Source organism: Leopardus geoffroyi, chromosome C2 (genome assembly GCF_018350155.1).
Source record: "Leopardus geoffroyi isolate Oge1 chromosome C2, O.geoffroyi_Oge1_pat1.0, whole genome shotgun sequence".
NCBI classification, from domain to species: Eukaryota; Metazoa; Chordata; class Mammalia; order Carnivora; family Felidae; genus Leopardus; species Leopardus geoffroyi.
Window position 1 is genome coordinate 81,960,937 of NC_059333.1, and position 19,291 is coordinate 81,980,227.

General features: G+C 39.4%; 1 protein-coding gene across 9 annotated transcripts in view; it reads left to right on the forward strand.

The window, feature by feature from the left end:
• The window catches only part of IGF2BP2 (insulin like growth factor 2 mRNA binding protein 2), a 156,693-nt gene that overhangs the window by 103,975 nt on the left and 33,427 nt on the right, over nt 1-19,291 (forward strand). For all 9 annotated transcript variants that reach the window (XM_045502682.1, XM_045502686.1, XM_045502685.1 and 6 more), the window contains 5 exons: nt 9,202-9,250; nt 10,348-10,399; nt 13,960-14,023; nt 16,031-16,303; nt 18,131-18,265. In XM_045502682.1, the coding sequence (XP_045358638.1) occupies nt 9,202-9,250; nt 10,348-10,399; nt 13,960-14,023; nt 16,031-16,303; nt 18,131-18,265 (573 nt within the window). The remainder of the gene's footprint in view (nt 1-9,201; nt 9,251-10,347; nt 10,400-13,959; nt 14,024-16,030; nt 16,304-18,130; nt 18,266-19,291) is intronic.

The window sequence follows — 19,291 nt, forward strand, 5'->3', positions numbered from 1 at the left end:
GGGAAAGATGGTATTATCTGTAGGAAATTGTACACAAACCTTGATAAGAGTGGGTCACAATTTTCCTGTTTTTTTTTTTCATTTTATTTTAATTTCCTAAAGAAGTTTTTGGCAAAGAAAAATATTAGTTTTTCCCCAAATAATTATTTAGATTTTTTTCTCTTTCTTTACTTCAAATCGTTCTACTCTTTGCCACCATTCCTGTAAAAGGAGCCCCTTTGCCAAAAAGTGAATATGAATCAAAAAAGAGAAAGTTTTAGATATTGACTTTTTTTTTTTTTTTTTAAGTTTATCTATTTACTTTGAGAGAAAGCAGGAGTGGCAGAGAGAGAGGGAAAGAGAATCCCAAGCAGACTCCGTGCTGTCAGTGCATAGCCGGATGCAGGGCTCGAATTCATGAACCATGAGATCATGACCTGATCCTAAACCAAGAGTCTCAGACACTTAACCAACTAGGCCACCCAGGCACCCCTTGACTTCCTTTTTACAGAGCTAAAATATCAAATTTCTGAGAAATCTGGTTGTCTGCTTTACTAGAACAGTATATGGTCATCACAGCGTACATAGTAAATCCTGCTGATTCCTTTTTTTTTTTTTTTTTTTAAGATTTGATTTTTAAGTAATCTCTACACCCGACATGGGGCACAAACCCACAACCTCAAGATCAAGAGTTGCATGTTCCACTGACTGACAGAACCAGCCAGGTCCCCCATACTGATTCCTTTTAACAGGAGATTATTTTAACCTTACAATTTCCAGAGCATTTGTAGAATCCTGCAATTGAAATGAAACTTAATGATCTTTTAATGCAAATTACACTCACTGTACCCCTTCCCAGTGGGGGAATTACTTCACCATCTTGCCCAGGAATAGCAGTCTGGCCAGTCTTCTCATGAACATCTAATCATCATAAATCATCCCATTCACTCTTCTCTTTCCCCTTCTCCCTGTTTCAACAACAATTAAGAATCCCCAGTGTTTTCCTCAAAAGGGAAATCTGGAATTGTGTTAGCAACTTCTTAAAAAGTCAAGGCCTTTCTATAAGCTAGTAGACTGGTTAGGAGGGTGTAGGAGATTAAGTGAGTTACAAAGTCTTGGGCTACTGCTTACCATATTCACTGACTTTTGTCCTGTTCAGACAGTGGACTTTTCATGAGCTCCTGCCTCTGAATGTCAGGAAGCATGAGTATGTTGGGGCCGCTTGGGGATTTATGGTTTTGTGGACTTGAGTTTATAGAGGAAAGGAAGTTGTCAGCTTTATAACTGCAGTTCTTCTGGCTCAAAACCCTTTGCAGTAGGTCACCACAATAATACCTGATTTAATCTTTTTATGATTTGGCCCATAACACTGTTAATATTCACAAAGACTTTGATCACATAATTTTTCTTGCTAAAAAATCCCTAAACTTTTTTTTCACTTTTTAACAGTTTATATATTGAAAGCATCGTTTTCTGATAACTATTATAATACATTTATTTTAGATCCCAGAGAGGCAAAGGCAATTGTTCTTAATAATTTTGTAACAAAGTGACTAAACAATTTGTTTAATTGACTTTTAAACCATATACCTGTCCCCTGCCTGTGTGTGTGTGTGTGTGTGTGTGTGTGTGTGTGTGTGAGAGAGAGAGAGAGAGAGAGACAGAGAAAGACAGAGAGAGGCAGAGACAGAGACAAAGAGGGGGATTTAAGTGACAGTTGGGTAGAGGATTGGACTTGGCTATCTCTGGTGATTCATTTGCTTCCCTGAGCAGCCCTAGGTCCTAGTTCAGCTTAGCACAGAATATCCTTGTACAGACTGTCCAGAAGTTCTAAGTTTAAGGTTTAAACACATACTAATGAGTGCATGGGATACAGCACTATACTGACTATAGCACTATATGCTGGGGGAGGGCAACAGGAGAATCATTGTGGGTTTAGTCTTAGCTCTCCCACAGTCCTTGGAGTTGGTTAGCATACTTGCCACTCCATAGGTAATCCATGGTGCTCTAATTTCCCTCCAAGGTGAGGACTGTGTGTCATCTGATGGCACCCAGAATGGCTATGGAAACAGATGGGACCTAGTTAGGTAGAATTCTTCATTGAACCCCACAGAACTCTTTCATAGGACTCTACTTTCTATGTTGCCTCTTTTGTCCACAGTTTACCTGGGGATTCTCTAGTCTCTAGATGACCTAATTTTCAAATGGAACCTGAGATCTTATAAGCTGGGTTCTCACATTTGTGTTAACTTTGTTCTCCACTCAAGTCCCCATCATGGTTAAGGCTTGGGTTAGAGTTCCCAAGGTGGCTGATCAGACTTGTGGCTCATTACCATATACCATTATCCTCTGCACATGCAAGCATGTGTTTTACCCCCAATATAGGTAAAATGGTTAATTTTTTTTTACCCCCCAAATATAGGTAAAATGGTTCTTCATAATCACAGAAATTCCATGACAATTAAATATGATTGTATTTCCCAAATGCTTGGCCACTTGTTTTTAAGCTACAAATTCTACCACACAAAATAATTTCTGCCAGGCTATTGAAATTTATAACACTGGACATCTAGTTTATCTGAAATTCACTCAAGTTGGAACTTTCTATTTCCTCTGGGCATCTACACTACAAAGATAATAACATTTATAAAAAGTATTCTGAGGCACTTAGATGTTGAAAAGCTCTATATACCATGAACCAGGTCGGTTAGAATTAGATGAGCTGGGGTTAAGTGTATTTTGTTTTGTAGTTAAGATTTGATAGTCTGTACGTGTATACTGCAATCACTGATTAACCAGAATATAGAATTAGAGTAGCCAAGTTCCCCAGTCCATCCCCAAGATGGCTGGAGGGCTATATTACCCCTTTCCTGGTAGTGTGGAGGCCGAGCTTCTTTCCTTTTCTCATCCTAAGTGCTTGCTTGAATTATGAGAGGGGGAAATTCTAAATTCCTAAATCCCAAAGCCACTAGGGAAGACCCTGTTTGTCTACATTAAAGGGTACCCTCTGCTTGACTATGGGTCTTGCTCTGCTTTTGATTAAAATGAAAAAGAAAAAAGTCAAAACCGTGCTCCTTACTGCCCTCTTTACTCTTGTTCCCCTGTCCCCCTTGGTTTTTGGATCTCTTTATTCTCTTCTAATCTAGAGCAATGTTTGGATTTTTTATGACATTGACATTTTGAAAAGTCCAGACTAGTTGTCTCCTAGAAGATTTCATATTGTTTCCTTTGCATTGCTCTTTTTTTGTATAGTACTTTTTTTATGGTGGTAAAAAATACATAACAAAATTTGCTCTTTTAGCCATTTTTAAGTGTACAGCTCAGCAGCATTAAGAACACTGATGGTGTTGTACAACCATCGCCACTATTTTCAGAACTTTTTCATCATCCCAAGCAGGAACTCTGTACCAGTAAATACTAACTATCTGTTCCCTCTTCCCCCAACCCACTGATCTAGATCTAATTAACTTAGCCAGTATAAAAGTCTGGGTGGATTGTCTTAAAATTGGTAAAAATCCAAAACATTCCTTCATGTGAAAAAAAAGTTAAAAGGAAATAGAAGACCTTAACAGATGGGGCACCTGGGTAGCTCAGTCGGTTGAGTGGCTGACTCTTGACTTAGGCTCAGATCATGATCTCATGGTCATGAGATCGAGTCCTGCTTCAGGCTCCGCACTGGGCATGGAGCCTGTTTAAAATTCTCTCTTTCCTTCTGCCCTTGCCCTGCCTGTCTCCTCTCTCTCTCCCCCTCCCTCCCTCTCAAAAAAAAAAAAAAAAAAAAAAAAAAAAAAAACAGACCCTAACAGATTAACTTTAGTGTATGTACTGCTGAAGCGGCCACACTAACAGGTTAACTTTAAAAAGCAGTGCATAGAATACAGTGTTGATACGTGCTACAACATGGATGAACCTTGAAAACATTATGTGAACTGTCATAAGCCAAACTCAAGAGGACAAATACTGTATGATTCCACTTACTGAGATATCTAGAATAGACAAATTCTTTAGTCCTGTTTTTAAGGTAGACTGAAGGCATCAAAAGCATGCATATAAACTGCCGGTGTAACATACTACTTTTGATGAAGGGAGAAGTGCATAAAGTTTGGGCAGTTTGGCAACATAAAGAGATGGGGAAGGAGACAGTAACCGGGTCGTGAAAGGGAATTTGGATGTGGTGACAGGGAGTCAAAAAAGGCAAGAGTAACCAGTCATATTTGTGCTTTAGAAAGTCACTGACAGGGACACCTGGGTGGCTCAGTCGGTTAAGCATCTGACTCTTGATTTCAGCTCAGGTCATGATCTTGTGGTTTGTGAGCTCGAGCCCCACTCGGGCTCTGTGTTGATGGCATGGAGACTGCTTGGGATTCTCTCTCTCTTCCTGTCTCTCTGCTCCTCCCCTACTCACTCTTTCTCTGTCTCTCAAAAATAAATAAACTTAAAAAAAGAAAAAGAAAAAGTCAGTCAGTCACTGGCAGCCCAGGAGGGCTGGCTGGCAGAGGAAGGAGTGCAGTACTGGAAGACAGGCCAGATAGGAAGCTGCTGTAATGCTTCTGGGCAGTGAAGATGAGAAACATCATTATGTGTGTTTAGGGAAGGTTGATTTCTTTTTTAAAATAAAGGAACTGTGAGATTATTCCTTTTTTTTTAAGAAACAAAATTATTTTCTTAAAACCAATAATTTTCCCGAGTTATTGTGTATGTTTGCCTTCTTAAAGCAGGGCATACTTTTATGGATTTCAAAAGGGAAAGAGGGTAAAGAACCCTTCCCTCTTCTCTTGACTACCTGGCACAGGAAAAATAAACAGTTGGCCTTCCGGGGTGGGGTCAGGGGGATCCACATCATAGGCATGCTACAGCCAGCATTAGGAGTGCTTTTCCCAGCCCTGGGGTGCCATGTTCTGCTTTTACACTAGACACTTGGCCCTGTGCTGGACAGAAGACTAGTAAATAAAGAGCTTGTCCTTGAGGAAATTACCATCAAGCAGAAGGTTGGTGGTGGGGGAACATGACAGCCCTAGCAGAAAAATAATTACAGCAGAGAGTGAGCTGTTACAAAAGCTGAAGAGTGCAGAGGAGACAGTTCTGCCTGGAGACGCCCTGGAAGCCTCTGCACATGTGAGCGGGATTTGAAGGACATGTGGAAGTCCCTCCCTGGGGGCTGAAGGGGACAAGCATCCCTGGCCCCTGAGAAGGAGGCATAGCATCCTGATCACGCTGTGGAAGTTAGCAGAACTCACAGGTCCTGCCCACTCCTGATCCTGAAAGATAATAGCTCAGGATAATCTTCCCAGTTACCTAAGGATCAGTGTAATTGGTTCTCCTATAGTGATCTCCAGTTCCTTTTTCACTTCCCAGTTCTTTTTCTTTCTTTCCATTCAGACCTAAGATTAGAAATGCCACACACTAGCTTTTTTAGGGATTATTTCTCCTGGAATCGTGATTAACGAACATTCCAGTTCCTGAACTGATTGCGTGATGTGCATTCTTTACATGAGGCATTAAGGGAAACATTATTGTTTCAGACCCAGTTAGTTAGGATTTGCAGTAATCTGGATCAGACAGAGTTTGATGGCTTATACGTTAGGAACAAAGTTTGCTAAATAAATTAATATTCTGTTAAATACGATTTCAAGAATACCTAACCTAGTTATGGAAAAAGTGAGGTGTTTGGTTTTTGTTCTTTCCTTTTTTTAATTTAGTAGGTTCTAGTATACTTTTCAAAAATAAATCTTGTATATTCATTAAAGCAGACTTAGTAGGAGTTTTAATTGTTAATTTTTTAAAGCAAGTAAGGCATGAGTACATTCTCGTTTTTTAAAACAAATGACAGAAGTAGCTAAAATTAAAAGTATATGTCCCCTTTCGCCAACTGCCTGTACCTTCCTTTTTTTATGCGTTTACAAGCACACACATTTAATAGCATGTTGTATGTTTTGTGCACTTAAAAAACATGATCTGCCTTGGGCACCTGGGTGGTTCAGCCAGTTAAGCGTCCAACTTCAGCTCACAGAACGATCTCACAGGTTCGTGAGTTTGAGCCCCACATCAGGCTCTCTGCTGTTAGCACAGAACCTATTTCAGATCCTCTGTCCCCTCTCTCTCTGCCCCTCCCCTGCTTACACTGTCTCTCAAAAATAAACATTAAAAACATTAAAAAAACCAAGATCTTCCTAATCTATAATTAGCTCTTTTCTTACAACAGCATGCAGTGGATGGTTCCTTATGACCATGCCTATATGTCGACCTCATTTTTTTTTTTTTTAAGTAATCTGTACACCCAACATGAGGCTTGAACTCAAGACCCAGAGATCAAGAGTTGGATGCTCTACCGACTGAGCCAGCCAGGCACCCCTGCTTCATTCTTTTTAAAAGGTGTATAATGTTCCATCTTGTGGCTGTCCTGTGATTCATTTTTTCATTTCCCTGTTGGTCAGTATTTAGATTGTTTGCCATCTTTGCCGTCACAAACAATGCTATGGTTGTCTTTTTTCAAATCTTTGTGTTCGTGAATGAGTTTCTTCCAGTAAGACTTATATACTAGTAAATTCTTGGTTAGTATTTAGAGTTGATGTTTATATTTGGAGATTAAAAAAAATATTTTTCTTTTGAAATACTCAATTTCTTAAAGATATTTATGAATGACATATCAGATAAAGGGCTAGCATCCAAAATCTATAAAGAACTCCCCAAACTCCACACCCGAAAAGCAAATAATCCAGTGAAGAAATGGGCAGAAGACATGAATAGACACACTTTTCCAAAGAAGACATCCAGATGGCCAACAAACACATGAAACGATGGACAACGTCACTCATCATTAGGGAAATTCAAATCAAAGACACACTGAGATACCACCTCACACCGGTCAGAGTGGCTAAAGTGAACAAATTAGGAAACTATGGATGCTGGTGAGGATGTGGAGAAACGGGAACACTCTTGCACTGCTGGTGGGAATGCAAACTGGTGCAGCCGCTCTGGAAAACACTGTGGAGGTTCTTGAAAAAAATAAAAATAGAATTACCCTATGACCCAGCAATAGCACTGCTAGGAATTTACCCAAGGGATACAGGAGTGCTGATGCATAGGGGCATATGTACCCCAGTGTTTACAGCAGCACTTTTCAACAATAGCCAAATTATGGAAAGAGCCTAAATGTCCATCAACTGACGAATGGATAAAGAAGATGTGATTCATATATACAATGGAATACTACTTGGCAATGAGAAAGAATGAAATCCTGCCATTTGCAGCAACGTGGATGAAACCTGGAGGGTATTATGCTACGTGAAATAAGTCAGAGAAAGACAGATATACGTTTTCACTCATATATGGATCTTGAGAAACTTAACAGAAGTCCATGGGGGAGGGGAAGGGGGGAAAATAGTTACAGAGAGGGAGGGAGGCAAACCATAAGAGACTCTTAAATACAGAGAACAAACTGAGGGTTGAAGGGGAGTGGGGGATGGGGAAATGGGTGATGGACATTGAAGAGGGCACTTGTTGGGATGAACACTGGGTTTTGTATGTAAGCTAATTTGACATTAAATTATATTTAAAAGAAGTATTCAATTTCTTGCAAATTCTGATGTCTTGTCTGTAAATAGACTTGTGACATCTTCTGTGGAGCATTCCGTTGAGCCACTACATGGGATAGTGTCAGCAGTTTTATTGTGAACTATTGCCAAAGGCAGTGTCAGGAAAGGGACTTCATAGCGTAGAGGTAGAAATTAGTTCTTGGTTCATCTTCCTCCTTCCTATCCTGATACCAGATTAGAGGTTCTGTAGACTGGTTTGCCCTGTAGTAAAGCATGAATGCACTCTCATTTTTTAAAAATTAGAAGTACTGTGTAGGATCTAGAACATAGAAGTGCCCCGCCTTTGCATTCAATAAAAACCATGAGAAAACTGGAGCCCCTGATTTACTTGATTGTTTGTTTTCATGTTTCCTCTGTGTACCTCTCTTTCTTTTCCTCTCTGCATGAATTGCTAACATTTCTTTCTGGGGCTATTGCCCAGATTAAAGCCATGGAAAAACTTGTGGCTGTGTGTAGTTCCTATTTGGTACCTCTGACACCAGAAAAAAAAAAGTAATGGCAGGTACACTTTTGCCATTACATCCCTTTTCTTACAATGCCCCCAAATGGATATTTAGGGGAATCAGATGTCAAGTCCTTCCATTAAAATATACCTCTCTAATATTTAAATGCTGATTTGTGTTTTCTTTCTAGGATCTGACATATTCTTAAAAGATAGAAAAATTCTTATGCTTCCATTTCTTTCCTTTTTGTATGTAATTTTAATGTTTACTTAAAAACAAGAAACAATCTAAATCACTTAATTATCAGACCAGCAGGATGTCCCAGAAAAACAGAAAAATCCTCTGACTAAAAAGGTGAAAGAAGGCCCAAGGGGGATGGGTTGAATGCACTTTGGTACCTCCACATAATATAAAATAGAATGAAGGCTCTGTCAGCATGGGAAGATCTCCAGGATTATACTGTTCAGGTGAAAAAATCATTTAGAGAGTTTGTAGAATATGTAAATATTTCTGTAAGAGAGGGGGAGAAATAAGAATTTATATTTGCATTTGCTATTATTTGCATAAAGAAACTGAAGAGTACACGAGTGATAAGTAAAAGTGTTTATTTCTGGTAAAGGAAGGGAGTGGGTGGGAGTAAGACTTTTTCTAGCACACCTTTTTATAGTGTTCTAATTTTTAAATTATTACTGTATTACTTATTCAAAGATAAAAGTAATTTTCGAAAGCAAGTTTTACATTATTAGGTAAAGGGTGAACTAAATCTGACCTCATTTAAGTCCACTATTTATGTGACCTCACCTGTCGCATTTGAGCCTTAGTACCCACTGGGGTAGGGTCAGTTGCAGGACCATCTATTTTGGGGAGGAAGGTACTAAATTCTATAATTAGAATCTGTATGGTAATTTAGGTTCTAACTGCTTTGGCAAGAAATTGAAAAGGCACGTCTGTATTTAAGCTGTTTCACTTAGCATATTCACTCTTGTTGGGTTTATTCTTTTTTTCCCCAAAGTAATTGAAAACCTTAAAACATGATGCTCATGAGTCACAGCTGGGATCTCTTGCCGATGCCTCAGTAAACACAGTGAGAAAGTGAACTCAAACTATGGTCTTGAGACATTTTGTCATTTGCTGAAGTCTGTGTCCTAGAGAAAGTGTTATAGTCTGAGCTTTCATTTTTACAGGAGCAGGAAAATTCAGATCCGAAACATCCCTCCTCACCTGCAGTGGGAGGTAAGCCAGTGTCACCTGTGTGTTTACCGTCTTCCTGCCCTCCATCCTCATCTTCCTTTTTAATAGGTCAGCAAAACCGCTCTCCCTCTGTGAGTTCCCTGGGGAATTAGAGGTCCTCATACCTCTCCACAAAGCTCCTGCGTGCTCTGTCTTCCTTTTTCAGTATCCTAATGTACGTGATCTGTCACAACTTTAGGGTTGTGTTCGTCTCTTTTGTTGTGCAAGATGTGTGCTTTGAGCCCTCCTGTTCTCTCTTCTCAGGCACCAAGCACTGACAAACTATGAAAATGTATACCTGGTTTGTGATTTTTTGGTCATGATTTTGTAAAAGACTTTTTACCTTTCCAAATTATGATTTTGGAAAAATAAAATCAGTGGAAACCCAATAAAAATAGAAGATTGTTAGTTTGGGTAGGTTTTTTGTTGATTGTGAATGAGTTGCTATGAGTAATAGTGAAGATATAGTTTCAGAGTTGTAAAACTTCTTATAAGATTGCTACCTTAAAATTCAAGAAGACAGAATGTGAGGAGTGGCCTCATTGCATTATTTAAAAACAAACTGCCCCAATGTTTATTTCCAACCCAAACAAAGTCAAAACAGCCTTAAAGGAAATAGAATGTTTTGTCTGACATTTTTATTACTTAAAAAAATCCTTTATTATGGAAAATTTCAAAGTAAAAAAAATATATATCCCACTGCTTTGTAAAATAAGGAGATCCCTAGAGAAAAACAGAAGGAAGAATGGTTAAAACTTGTAAGAAGGGCAAGTAAACCTTGTCCTTTATTCTGCTTGTCCTAAAGCATTGTGCCCCAACCATCACGATGGATGTGATTGTTAACAGTAAGACTCTGAAATTCTGCTGTGTCACCTTAGTGGACAGATTACTTGACAGCTAATAACCAAGTGCAAGTCCCATATATTTATTCATTTTTAACTGTTTTGATGGAAGACCTGAAATATCAATTTAGTTAGATTATTCCTGTAACTGTCCTTGTTTTGTTTTCGTTCATTTGCTGGGAGATATCACTATACTATTTTTGTGTGTGTGAGTACAATCTTATCTTCCTGTTCTGACATGGGATCTCTCTTTTTCAGGTGCTGGATGGACTTTTGGCTCAGTATGGGACAGTGGAGAATGTAGAACAAGGTATTAAGTGAGCAAATTAGCCTATTGAATTTTGAGTGGGATTGTTATCTGTTATAGGCTGGGTCAACTCCAAAGACAAATAGTAAATTCAAATTTTTTTGAAACCAGCTTTCTCTGTTAGAGATATTCAGATCTTTTTATCCATATCTATAAAATTTATTGTTTCAAAGAATATGACTTTCAGGTTTGGTTTATATATAAAGTGTGTGTGTGTGTGTGTGTGTGTGTGTGTGTGTGTGTGTATATATTCTGTTAATGTGCTCTCAAACACTGTCAGGCTAGGGTAAGCTTAATTCACTTGGAAGTAATTGAATTTATGCTGTCACAGTTTTCCTTTCCCTGGCTAAGAACAACAGATCACTAGTGTCTTAGACTGAGTGTTTCTCAAGGAGTAGGACTCCTATACCAGAATCTCCCACAGTGCTTATGAAAATGCACATTCCTGGGGTTCACCATAAACTGACAAAGTAAGACTCTTTGGGGCAAGAGTTGATGAATCTGTACTTTAAACAAGCACCCCCAACTGATTTTTGTGTGTACTCAAGTTTGAGAGCCACAGGCTTAGGCCATCAGTGTTGGACATCCACAGAAAATGTATACCCTTCTTTCTGCTGCTCTCGCTTATATCATCTAAAACATGAAATGCTATGATTTTAAACAGTAAAAAGTTTTTCTTTAAAAAGTTTATCTTTTTAAAGAAATTGATACCTCACATAGCTCTTTAAGAGTCACCGAAAAGTAGATTCCAAGCTCCTGATGTGGCAAGCAGTAACATGTGATAAAGATTTTTTTCTTTTGGCCTAAAAAGCAGAATGTGAATGCAGTTATTTACTGACTGTGAAGCCCTGGGAAAAGTCACTTAACCCTCACTGACTCAGTTTCCACATGTATAAAATGGGGAGAATAAATTCTATCCCTTCTATATCACTGAGTAGTTGTGGCATCCAAAGTGAACCTGTATAAAAATTTGTAGGCAACAGAGTCCTATATAATCTCAAGGGATTGTTAGGATTCACTTGGGAATGAATAATCACAGAGAACCAATTGTCTGATATGCAATCTGTTCTATCTGCCAGTATAATTAAAGTAATCATTTTAAAGTAGTAATTATTCAGCTGTTCTCCACTCCATGAATATTAAAAATATTATTATTCAATTTCATGCTGCTGACTGCCCATGCCCAAAGGTGAAGGGAAAGAGCTCAGAAAGAAGACATGATTTACAAGGATTCTGTTTCTCAGTTCTTGTTATTTCCCTCAACATGGAGAAGAAGACATTCTTATAAGGATTGGATGTAGTAGGCAAGATGGCCTCACAGACATGAGCCTGTAAAAGTTACTAGCTAAGACAATCTTATAAATTCAGGACACTGCCATGCGAGGAGGAAATACTGCAGGTCCCTGGGGCAGTGACAGCTCCTAGTGCACCTGTGCCCTGGAGACCATCCAGTTTCCAGCCGCCTCACAACTACAGGATAGAAGTGTTGGGCTTTTGTTTTGTTTTGTTTCATAGGTGATTCCTGATTCAGCAGGAAAATATTTTCAGTAGAGTTTTAAGAAACTTTTTAGAGCTTTTATGTCCAGCGAAATAAATTATTCGAATGGAGCTCAGTTCTTTCCAGAATCACAGAACTGTCTGATTTCCTGAAGACAAAGGTCTTTGAATAACAGAATATGACTAAGAAGTGAGAACAAAATCTGAGAATCTGAGAATCCTAGTGGATAGATTTATTCAGGAGGTTCAAAGCCATCCCTTTCTCCCTTTCTGGGAGTCTACAGCCTCATCTGGAGCACTAGAAAGCAGCAAATAGGAACCCTCTGGTACATTCTGTGTGTCAGCACTGAGAGAGGACGGTTGTGGGCTACTCATCCCCTGTTTTGCACTGTGAGAACTTCTCTGGGTAAGTGTGAATGAGAGGCAGCAAGAACACTCCCGGGCAGAGCCGGGCTGGGCTCAGCATTTATGACGTGTAAATCTCAATATCACCTCTTTCCTGAAGACTGTGCATCCCTTCCCTTTGAAGGTTGCAGCTATTTTGAAGTTATTGAATAAACAATATTTTTGACTGTGGTCTTTAACCTCTTTGAGAGTCTTATGGAGATTATAAACCAGAAAAATTCATACATCCATCCACACATTTGAATCTTTGGTTGTGGTGGAGGTGGGGGGAGGAGGAGGTGTTCGTGATGGTGGTGGTGGTGGTGGTGTGAGGTTATAAAATTTCTGAAGCTCTAACATGGATCCAAATTAGGAATCCCTATACTACAAGGTTTTATTATTACTTGGAAAGCAGCTTTATCATGGTTTTCTTGAATTAACTCTATCATTAACTTAATATGGTTAACTCCAAGTCTCCCAGTAGCTTAAATATTTTTAAAAAAATTTTTTAGTATTTTATTTATTTTTGAGAGAGAGAGAGCAGGGAAGGGTCAGAGAGAGAGGGAGACACAGATTCTGAAACAGGCTCCAGGCTCTGAGCTGTCAGCACAGAGCCCGATGCAGGGCTTGAACTTGTGAACATTGGGATCATCACCTGAGCCAGAGTCAGACACTTAACCAATTGAGCCACTCAGGTGCCCCATAGCTTAAGTGTTTTTTAAAGGGAGGATCTGACTTAGTCATAGCTACTTGTTTTGGGGAAAAACAGAATTTTTGGTTTAAGTTTACTGGCTTAGATTGAGAAAGTTTTATCTTGACTTCTGAATTTATTTTTAACTTCTGATTTTGGAAGAAGAGGCAATTACGAACCAAGATAAGCCAGCTCACAAGAGTTTTATATTAGCCACTCTTAAAGTTTGTGTTCCCTCCTTCAACCAAATGACTTACAACTTTTCTTTATTTATTATACAGTTACTAATTTAACTCAGAGTCATGGAGCTCAAAGGGAAACAAAAATATTAATAATTCTACTTTAGGAATAAATGAAGAATTAAAATACTTTCTTATTTTATATGTATATCCAGTTATTTAAAAATAAATGCAAACATAACAGACTTCTACCTTGATGGTGGTACAATAAATTGACATAAACTTTTAGGAAAGTAATCTGAAAATATGCATTAAGAAGCATTATGTTCCATTACCCAGTTATTTTTCTTCATGATTTAGCCTAAAAGAGTGATTCAGAAGAGAACACAATTCAAATGATATTTGCAGTAAAGCTGATTTTTAGCAGCACGACTTAGAATAGCAAATATTGGGAATAACTCATTTTTCAACAATTGAGGAATGGCTTGTCAAAAATCATGGCACAATTACTAAAATTTTGTGTAGACATTAGAAATGGAAAATACAAACATAATGAGCATATACATATGTACATGCAGTGGTATTATAAGTGAAAATACAGCTTTGAGCTGTATATACAGTTGATTACAGATATGTATATACAATTGATTACTATTTATGAATGCACATGAATAAAGATAGAGATTCAAATACTGTGGAGTTAGGGTGATGAGTTTTTTGTGCATTCTTCTCTAAAGTTAGTCTGTTTACATTGAGCCAGAGGGTGACAGCTTTTTTGTTCTATGACAGTATAGTTTTTGCTTCTTTCCCAGTCAACACAGACACAGAAACTGCTGTTGTCAACGTCACATATGCAACAAGAGAAGAAGCAAAAATGTAAGTGGATTTGGGCTTCTTTCCTTTTAAATTTTTGGAGGGTTGTCTTTGAATTCCAAAAAGATGCCTACCTTTGACCTGCCTGAGGAGCCTCAGGGCATCTGTGCATGCCTTTGACATGTCAGTGGAGCTTAGGGCATTTATAATAGGATGGCTGTTTGTTGGCTGTACAGAGACTTTATCGTGAAAAATGTTGAGCCTTGGCATCAAAACTGAGGTGGGACCTGTGTCTGGACATGGTCACGAATAGAGGCACCAGCTCTGTGATGTTCTGTCCCTGGTCCCTGTTGACCACAGAGCTTTTACCTGGAGCTTCCTCCATGCACTATGAGGAAGAAGCACAAGCCTATTTCTGTCCACACTTGGTGAAGAGATCATGAAACACCCATTTTTCCTCTATGTAGTGTTAAAAAGCAGACCCATCCCCATGACATCAGCAACAGGGGGAATTGTCTGGGAGTGGTTAGTCAAAGATCACCTGGCTTGGGTTCTCATTCCTGACCTCCATTTACTTCCTAGTCCCCAAGCATGAGTACCTTGTTTCAATGATGGTTAATTTTGAGGTTGGCAATTAATGGACATGGGATTGAGTTTTTAAAACAACTACAAGAAAACAAGTTCCTTTTTGTAGGAGGTCCTTAAAGTGAAATGCCTGTCAGGTCATTGTAACTACAGTTATGGTCACACATGTTTCATGCATATGGCATAACCTTTGTTCTACATCCCAGAATTATAGTTTTATTTATTTTTCAAGGTTTCAGCACACATGAAGACATATTTAACCCATCCTCATACCCCTAGTCTTTAAAAAGTTAATTTTGCATTGAAAAAGGCAATAGATCATTTGCTGTTGACTTTAGCCCCACACATATAAGCAAGATATATGCCAGGAACTCACCTTTAGAGTTTGTATCCAGCTGCCACTTAGGTAGGACCTCCCATAGGTGATATTACTTTGTTGCTTCTATTGAATTCAAAGGTGCTGCTTTGTAATAAATTCACAAACACTAAACATTAATATAGTAGAATAGCATTGTTGTTTTCACATATTGCCAGAAAGCTTATGAAAAAAATGTTCTACTTCCTATATAATTTTAAAAATTCAATAATGGGATATCATTTATTCCCTATCAAATTGATAAATAATTTTAAATAATACTCCAGTTTTGAAGACTCAAGAAACAAACGCTGTCTTAACTGCTATGGGATAGTAAGTGTTGAAACTTTTACAGAAGCACACTGAGGGGTACTTAATAATATTGGAATTCTGCATTCTTTCTGACCCAGCAATTCCACTAGGAATTTGTCCTGTGTGCAGCTGTAGTTGCAAAAATGCCCACGACACTTAATAATAGATAAATAAAAAATTTTATTATGACATAATAAAAGATTGGATATAGATATATATCTAACGATAGGGAATGAGTTGCAAAAACTGTGATAAATCAATAGTGTTAAACAGCCAGTAAAAATTAAATTGCAGGACATTTAGTGACTTGGAAAATATTTAGAGTGTTAACTCTCTTTTAAAGATTAGAAAATAGTATATGTAATATTAATCCATGTTTATAAATGATAATTATATTTAAGAAAAAGATACAGGATGGACTAGGATTTTTTTCTAATCCGTACTTAACCATTTCTGAATTTTCAATGATAAATATGTATTATGATCAAGCTGAGAAAAAAAGTGAGTCATAATTTTATACTAGTACTTACAAAGAGTTTTTGATGAGGAGGATACAGCCTCAGGCAGTGGAAAAAAAGCAGAATGCATAGTTGTGTATCAAGTCTGACCAGGCCTATATTTTGTGATAATTTAACTGTTAACCATCAGTTCTGAGGGAGCAAAGCAGGCACCTGCCTTGCTCACCAGGCTCTCCTCAAGGGGTAGTGCTGCTCACATAGGCAACTAGGAAAGCAGACTGATTGACCCCGTCCACTGGCCTGAGGGTCTTCTTTGACGTCAGGGTCTAACAAGGCTCACTTGCTGCTGCTGCGTTTCAGAGCCATCGAGAAGCTAAGCGGGCATCAGTTTGAGAACTACTCCTTCAAGATTTCCTACATCCCGGATGAAGAGGTGAGCTCCCCTTCGCCCCCACAGCGAGCCCAGCGTGGGGACCACTCTTCCCGGGAGCAAGGCCACGCCCCTGGGGGCTCTTCTCAGGCCAGACAGATTGATTTCCCGCTGCGGATCCTGGTCCCCACCCAGTTTGTTGGTGCCATCATCGGAAAGGAGGGCTTGACCATAAAGAACATCACTAAGCAGACCCAGTCCCGGTACGTGCCTCCGGGGCTTCCTTTGCTTCCTTCTGACAGGCCCCCTGAGTGCTGGTGGGCCCCAGTCATCCTAGGTGGCTATCGCTTGCATCAGCAGGGGGGCTGTGCTAAATGGGATGGTGGCTTCTCAGAACTACTAACAGACTAACAAAGCTGGGGACTTCACCGTGCTTTCATGCCAATAGCCTAAAGGTCATACCCTGAATTACTAAAGGTTCTTAAAGCGGCAGAGAATTATTCTCATAAGTTTACTAGTGCTTGTGAGTATATCACTTTCTAAAACAGCAGAGGTATGGGGCTGAACTTTGTGGGATCCCAGAGAGCAGTTACCTTAGTTCTTACCTCCTCTCTTGAGCTGGAGCCCTGGATGGTAGTCATTCTTTGAGATCACTTAGGTGGTCCCATAAATAGCTACGTAAAAGGAGTAAGTGAGTCTGCTGTATTGAGTGAGAAATGAAGTATATTAGCCTCAGTTTAGTCATCTAAGGAGATGGAACTGGTAGTAGGAGTTGTAGTGGTTTGTTGGTTTTTGTATATTCTTAAGAACACAGCCTGATGTAACAAAGTACAGGATGCAAAGACCCCTGTTCAAGATTTACCACTAAATGTATAATCTTGGGGAAAAAATTAACTTCTCCGAGCATTAATGTCTTGTTCTGTAAGCCAGGATTATTGTTAGAATTAGGACAGCCAGGCAGATTGAATGAAATAATTGCTATGAAAGCATTTAAATTGCAAAACACCAAGTTACTGGTGAACATGAGTTCCTTACACGGCCTAGTGCACTTTATTCACGTCATTCATTGAGTATCTTGTAACCCGAAAGAGAAAAAACACTGTTTTCTTCAAAGTGTCTGAGTTACTGCCAACTAATGGACACTTACAGGTATGAGTCTCAAGTTCATGATCATAGCAGTGAAATGATGACCTAGTAGAAAGGGGAAGTACTGTCTGCTGTTCCATTTATTTTAAAATCAGCCCTTTCTTCCCCTGCAAGTTTGCTTCACTGCAAAAGTAATTTTTAGTTGTATGTCTTTTTGTTCCAAAAATTTCTTAAAGTGGCTTTAAAAGTGCAAAAAGTTTAAGTGGAAGTGTAACACGTTAGTTCTCAAAGTATGTGGCCATTTTTTTTACAAGTAGGTCAAAGACTTGGATCTGGGCTTTCTAACAGCCAAAATAAGAAGGGATACGATCAATTACGTGATTTTCAGAGTCAACAAAAACAAGTAGGGCCACAACAACCCCACGGAGTCTGATAAAGTCATCAAGCTTTTGAGCCATTAGTTTTAAGAGCCTGGAAGAAGGCAGGATGCCAGGGGCAAGGAAACCAAAAACTTAGGCAGAGAGAGGGCATGCCTCTGTTTTTAATCCACACTCAAATATACAAAGCTTGCTTGAATTTGGTGTTTGGATTTGGATTAACATGTGGCTTTTAAAAGCTACAATCAGTGCAGAGACTGGCACCATGCCAGCATGCAGCGTTACCCTACTCCCTTTACCCTTCGCTTCTATGATCATTTGAAAGACTACACAAAATACTTCATTTACCAAACTGGCTTCATTACCAAGTGGGCTCAGTGCCTTTGTCCCACAGCACTCCTGCAAGGAATACTCCTTTCTAAATGAAACTGCAAAGTATTCAAGTTTGGCACAAGACCTCCTGCACTGCTTGCCACCTTATTGAAGAATGGCATTGGTTGCAAACGTGCTAATGACACTTCATGGTCTCTGTCCTTTTGCTGTACATTGGCCCGTGCGACGCTTTCTCAAGACTAGGATCCTGTCCCAGATGACATTGTATTATGGCTTCTGATTCTTTCCCTACAGGGTAGACATCCATAGAAAGGAGAACTCTGGGGCTGCAGAGAAGCCCGTCACCATCCATGCCACCCCAGAGGGGACCTCTGAAGCCTGCCGCATGATTCTTGAAATCATGCAGAAAGAGGCTGATGAGACCAAATTGTAAGTTTGCATGTAATGCCCAGATCACTTAACAGAGAATAAGAGTAAGTTCTCAGTCTTTTAAGACAAATTTTTTAAAAGCTGTAATTCTGAGGGGCGCCTGGGTGGCGCAGTCGGTTAAGCGTCCGACTTCAGCCGGGTCACGATCTTGCGGTCCGTGAGTCCGAGCCCCCCGTCAGGCTCTGGGGGAGCCTGGAGCCTGTTTCCGATTCTGTGTCTCCCTCTCTCTCTGCCCCTCCCCCGTTCATGCTCTGTCTCTCTCTGTCCCCCCCCCAAAAAAAAAAAAAAAAAAAATTTAAAAGCTGTAATTCTGTTATTTAGTTAAAGGGACCAGAGGACAGATTATTTTTAAGAAATTTGTTCCCGGGGCGCCTGGGTGGCTCAGTCGGTTAAGCGTCCGACTTCGGCTCAGGTCATGATCTCGTGGTCCGTGGGTTCGAGCCCCACGTCGGGCTCTGTGCTGACAGCTCAGAGCCTGGAGCCTGTTTCAGATTCTGTGTCTCCCTCTTTCTCTGACCCTCCCCTGTTCATGCTCGCTCTTTCTCTCTGTCTCAAAAATAAATAAAAACATTAAAAAAAAAAAAAAAAGAAATTTGTTCCCAAGAAGGATACAGTAGGAAATAGATGTTTTATGTTTATGATATGGCTGTTTCTCCACTTACATGTTTCTTTCAGTGATCTGAATGCTTCCATCACCCATTACTAACATCTGTTTGTAGAAACATATAGATCCGTGCTAATGTTGTGCAATGACAGAAATGCTGTATATTTGCACTGTTCAATGTGATAGCCGTAGCTGCATGTTGCTACTGAGTGTTTGAAATGTGGCTAGTGCAATGGAAAAGCTGAATATTTATTTTAATTCATTCAAATTAAATAGTCATATTCATGGCTAATGGCTGTCATACTGGACCGTGCAGGTATGTATGGAATGTACCTTGTCATCAAAACCCATCAGTTACTGTTCCAGAAAACGTTTTTACCACCATGTTGCACTCGTGTAAATTTTCCTTAAGTGATAGAAAC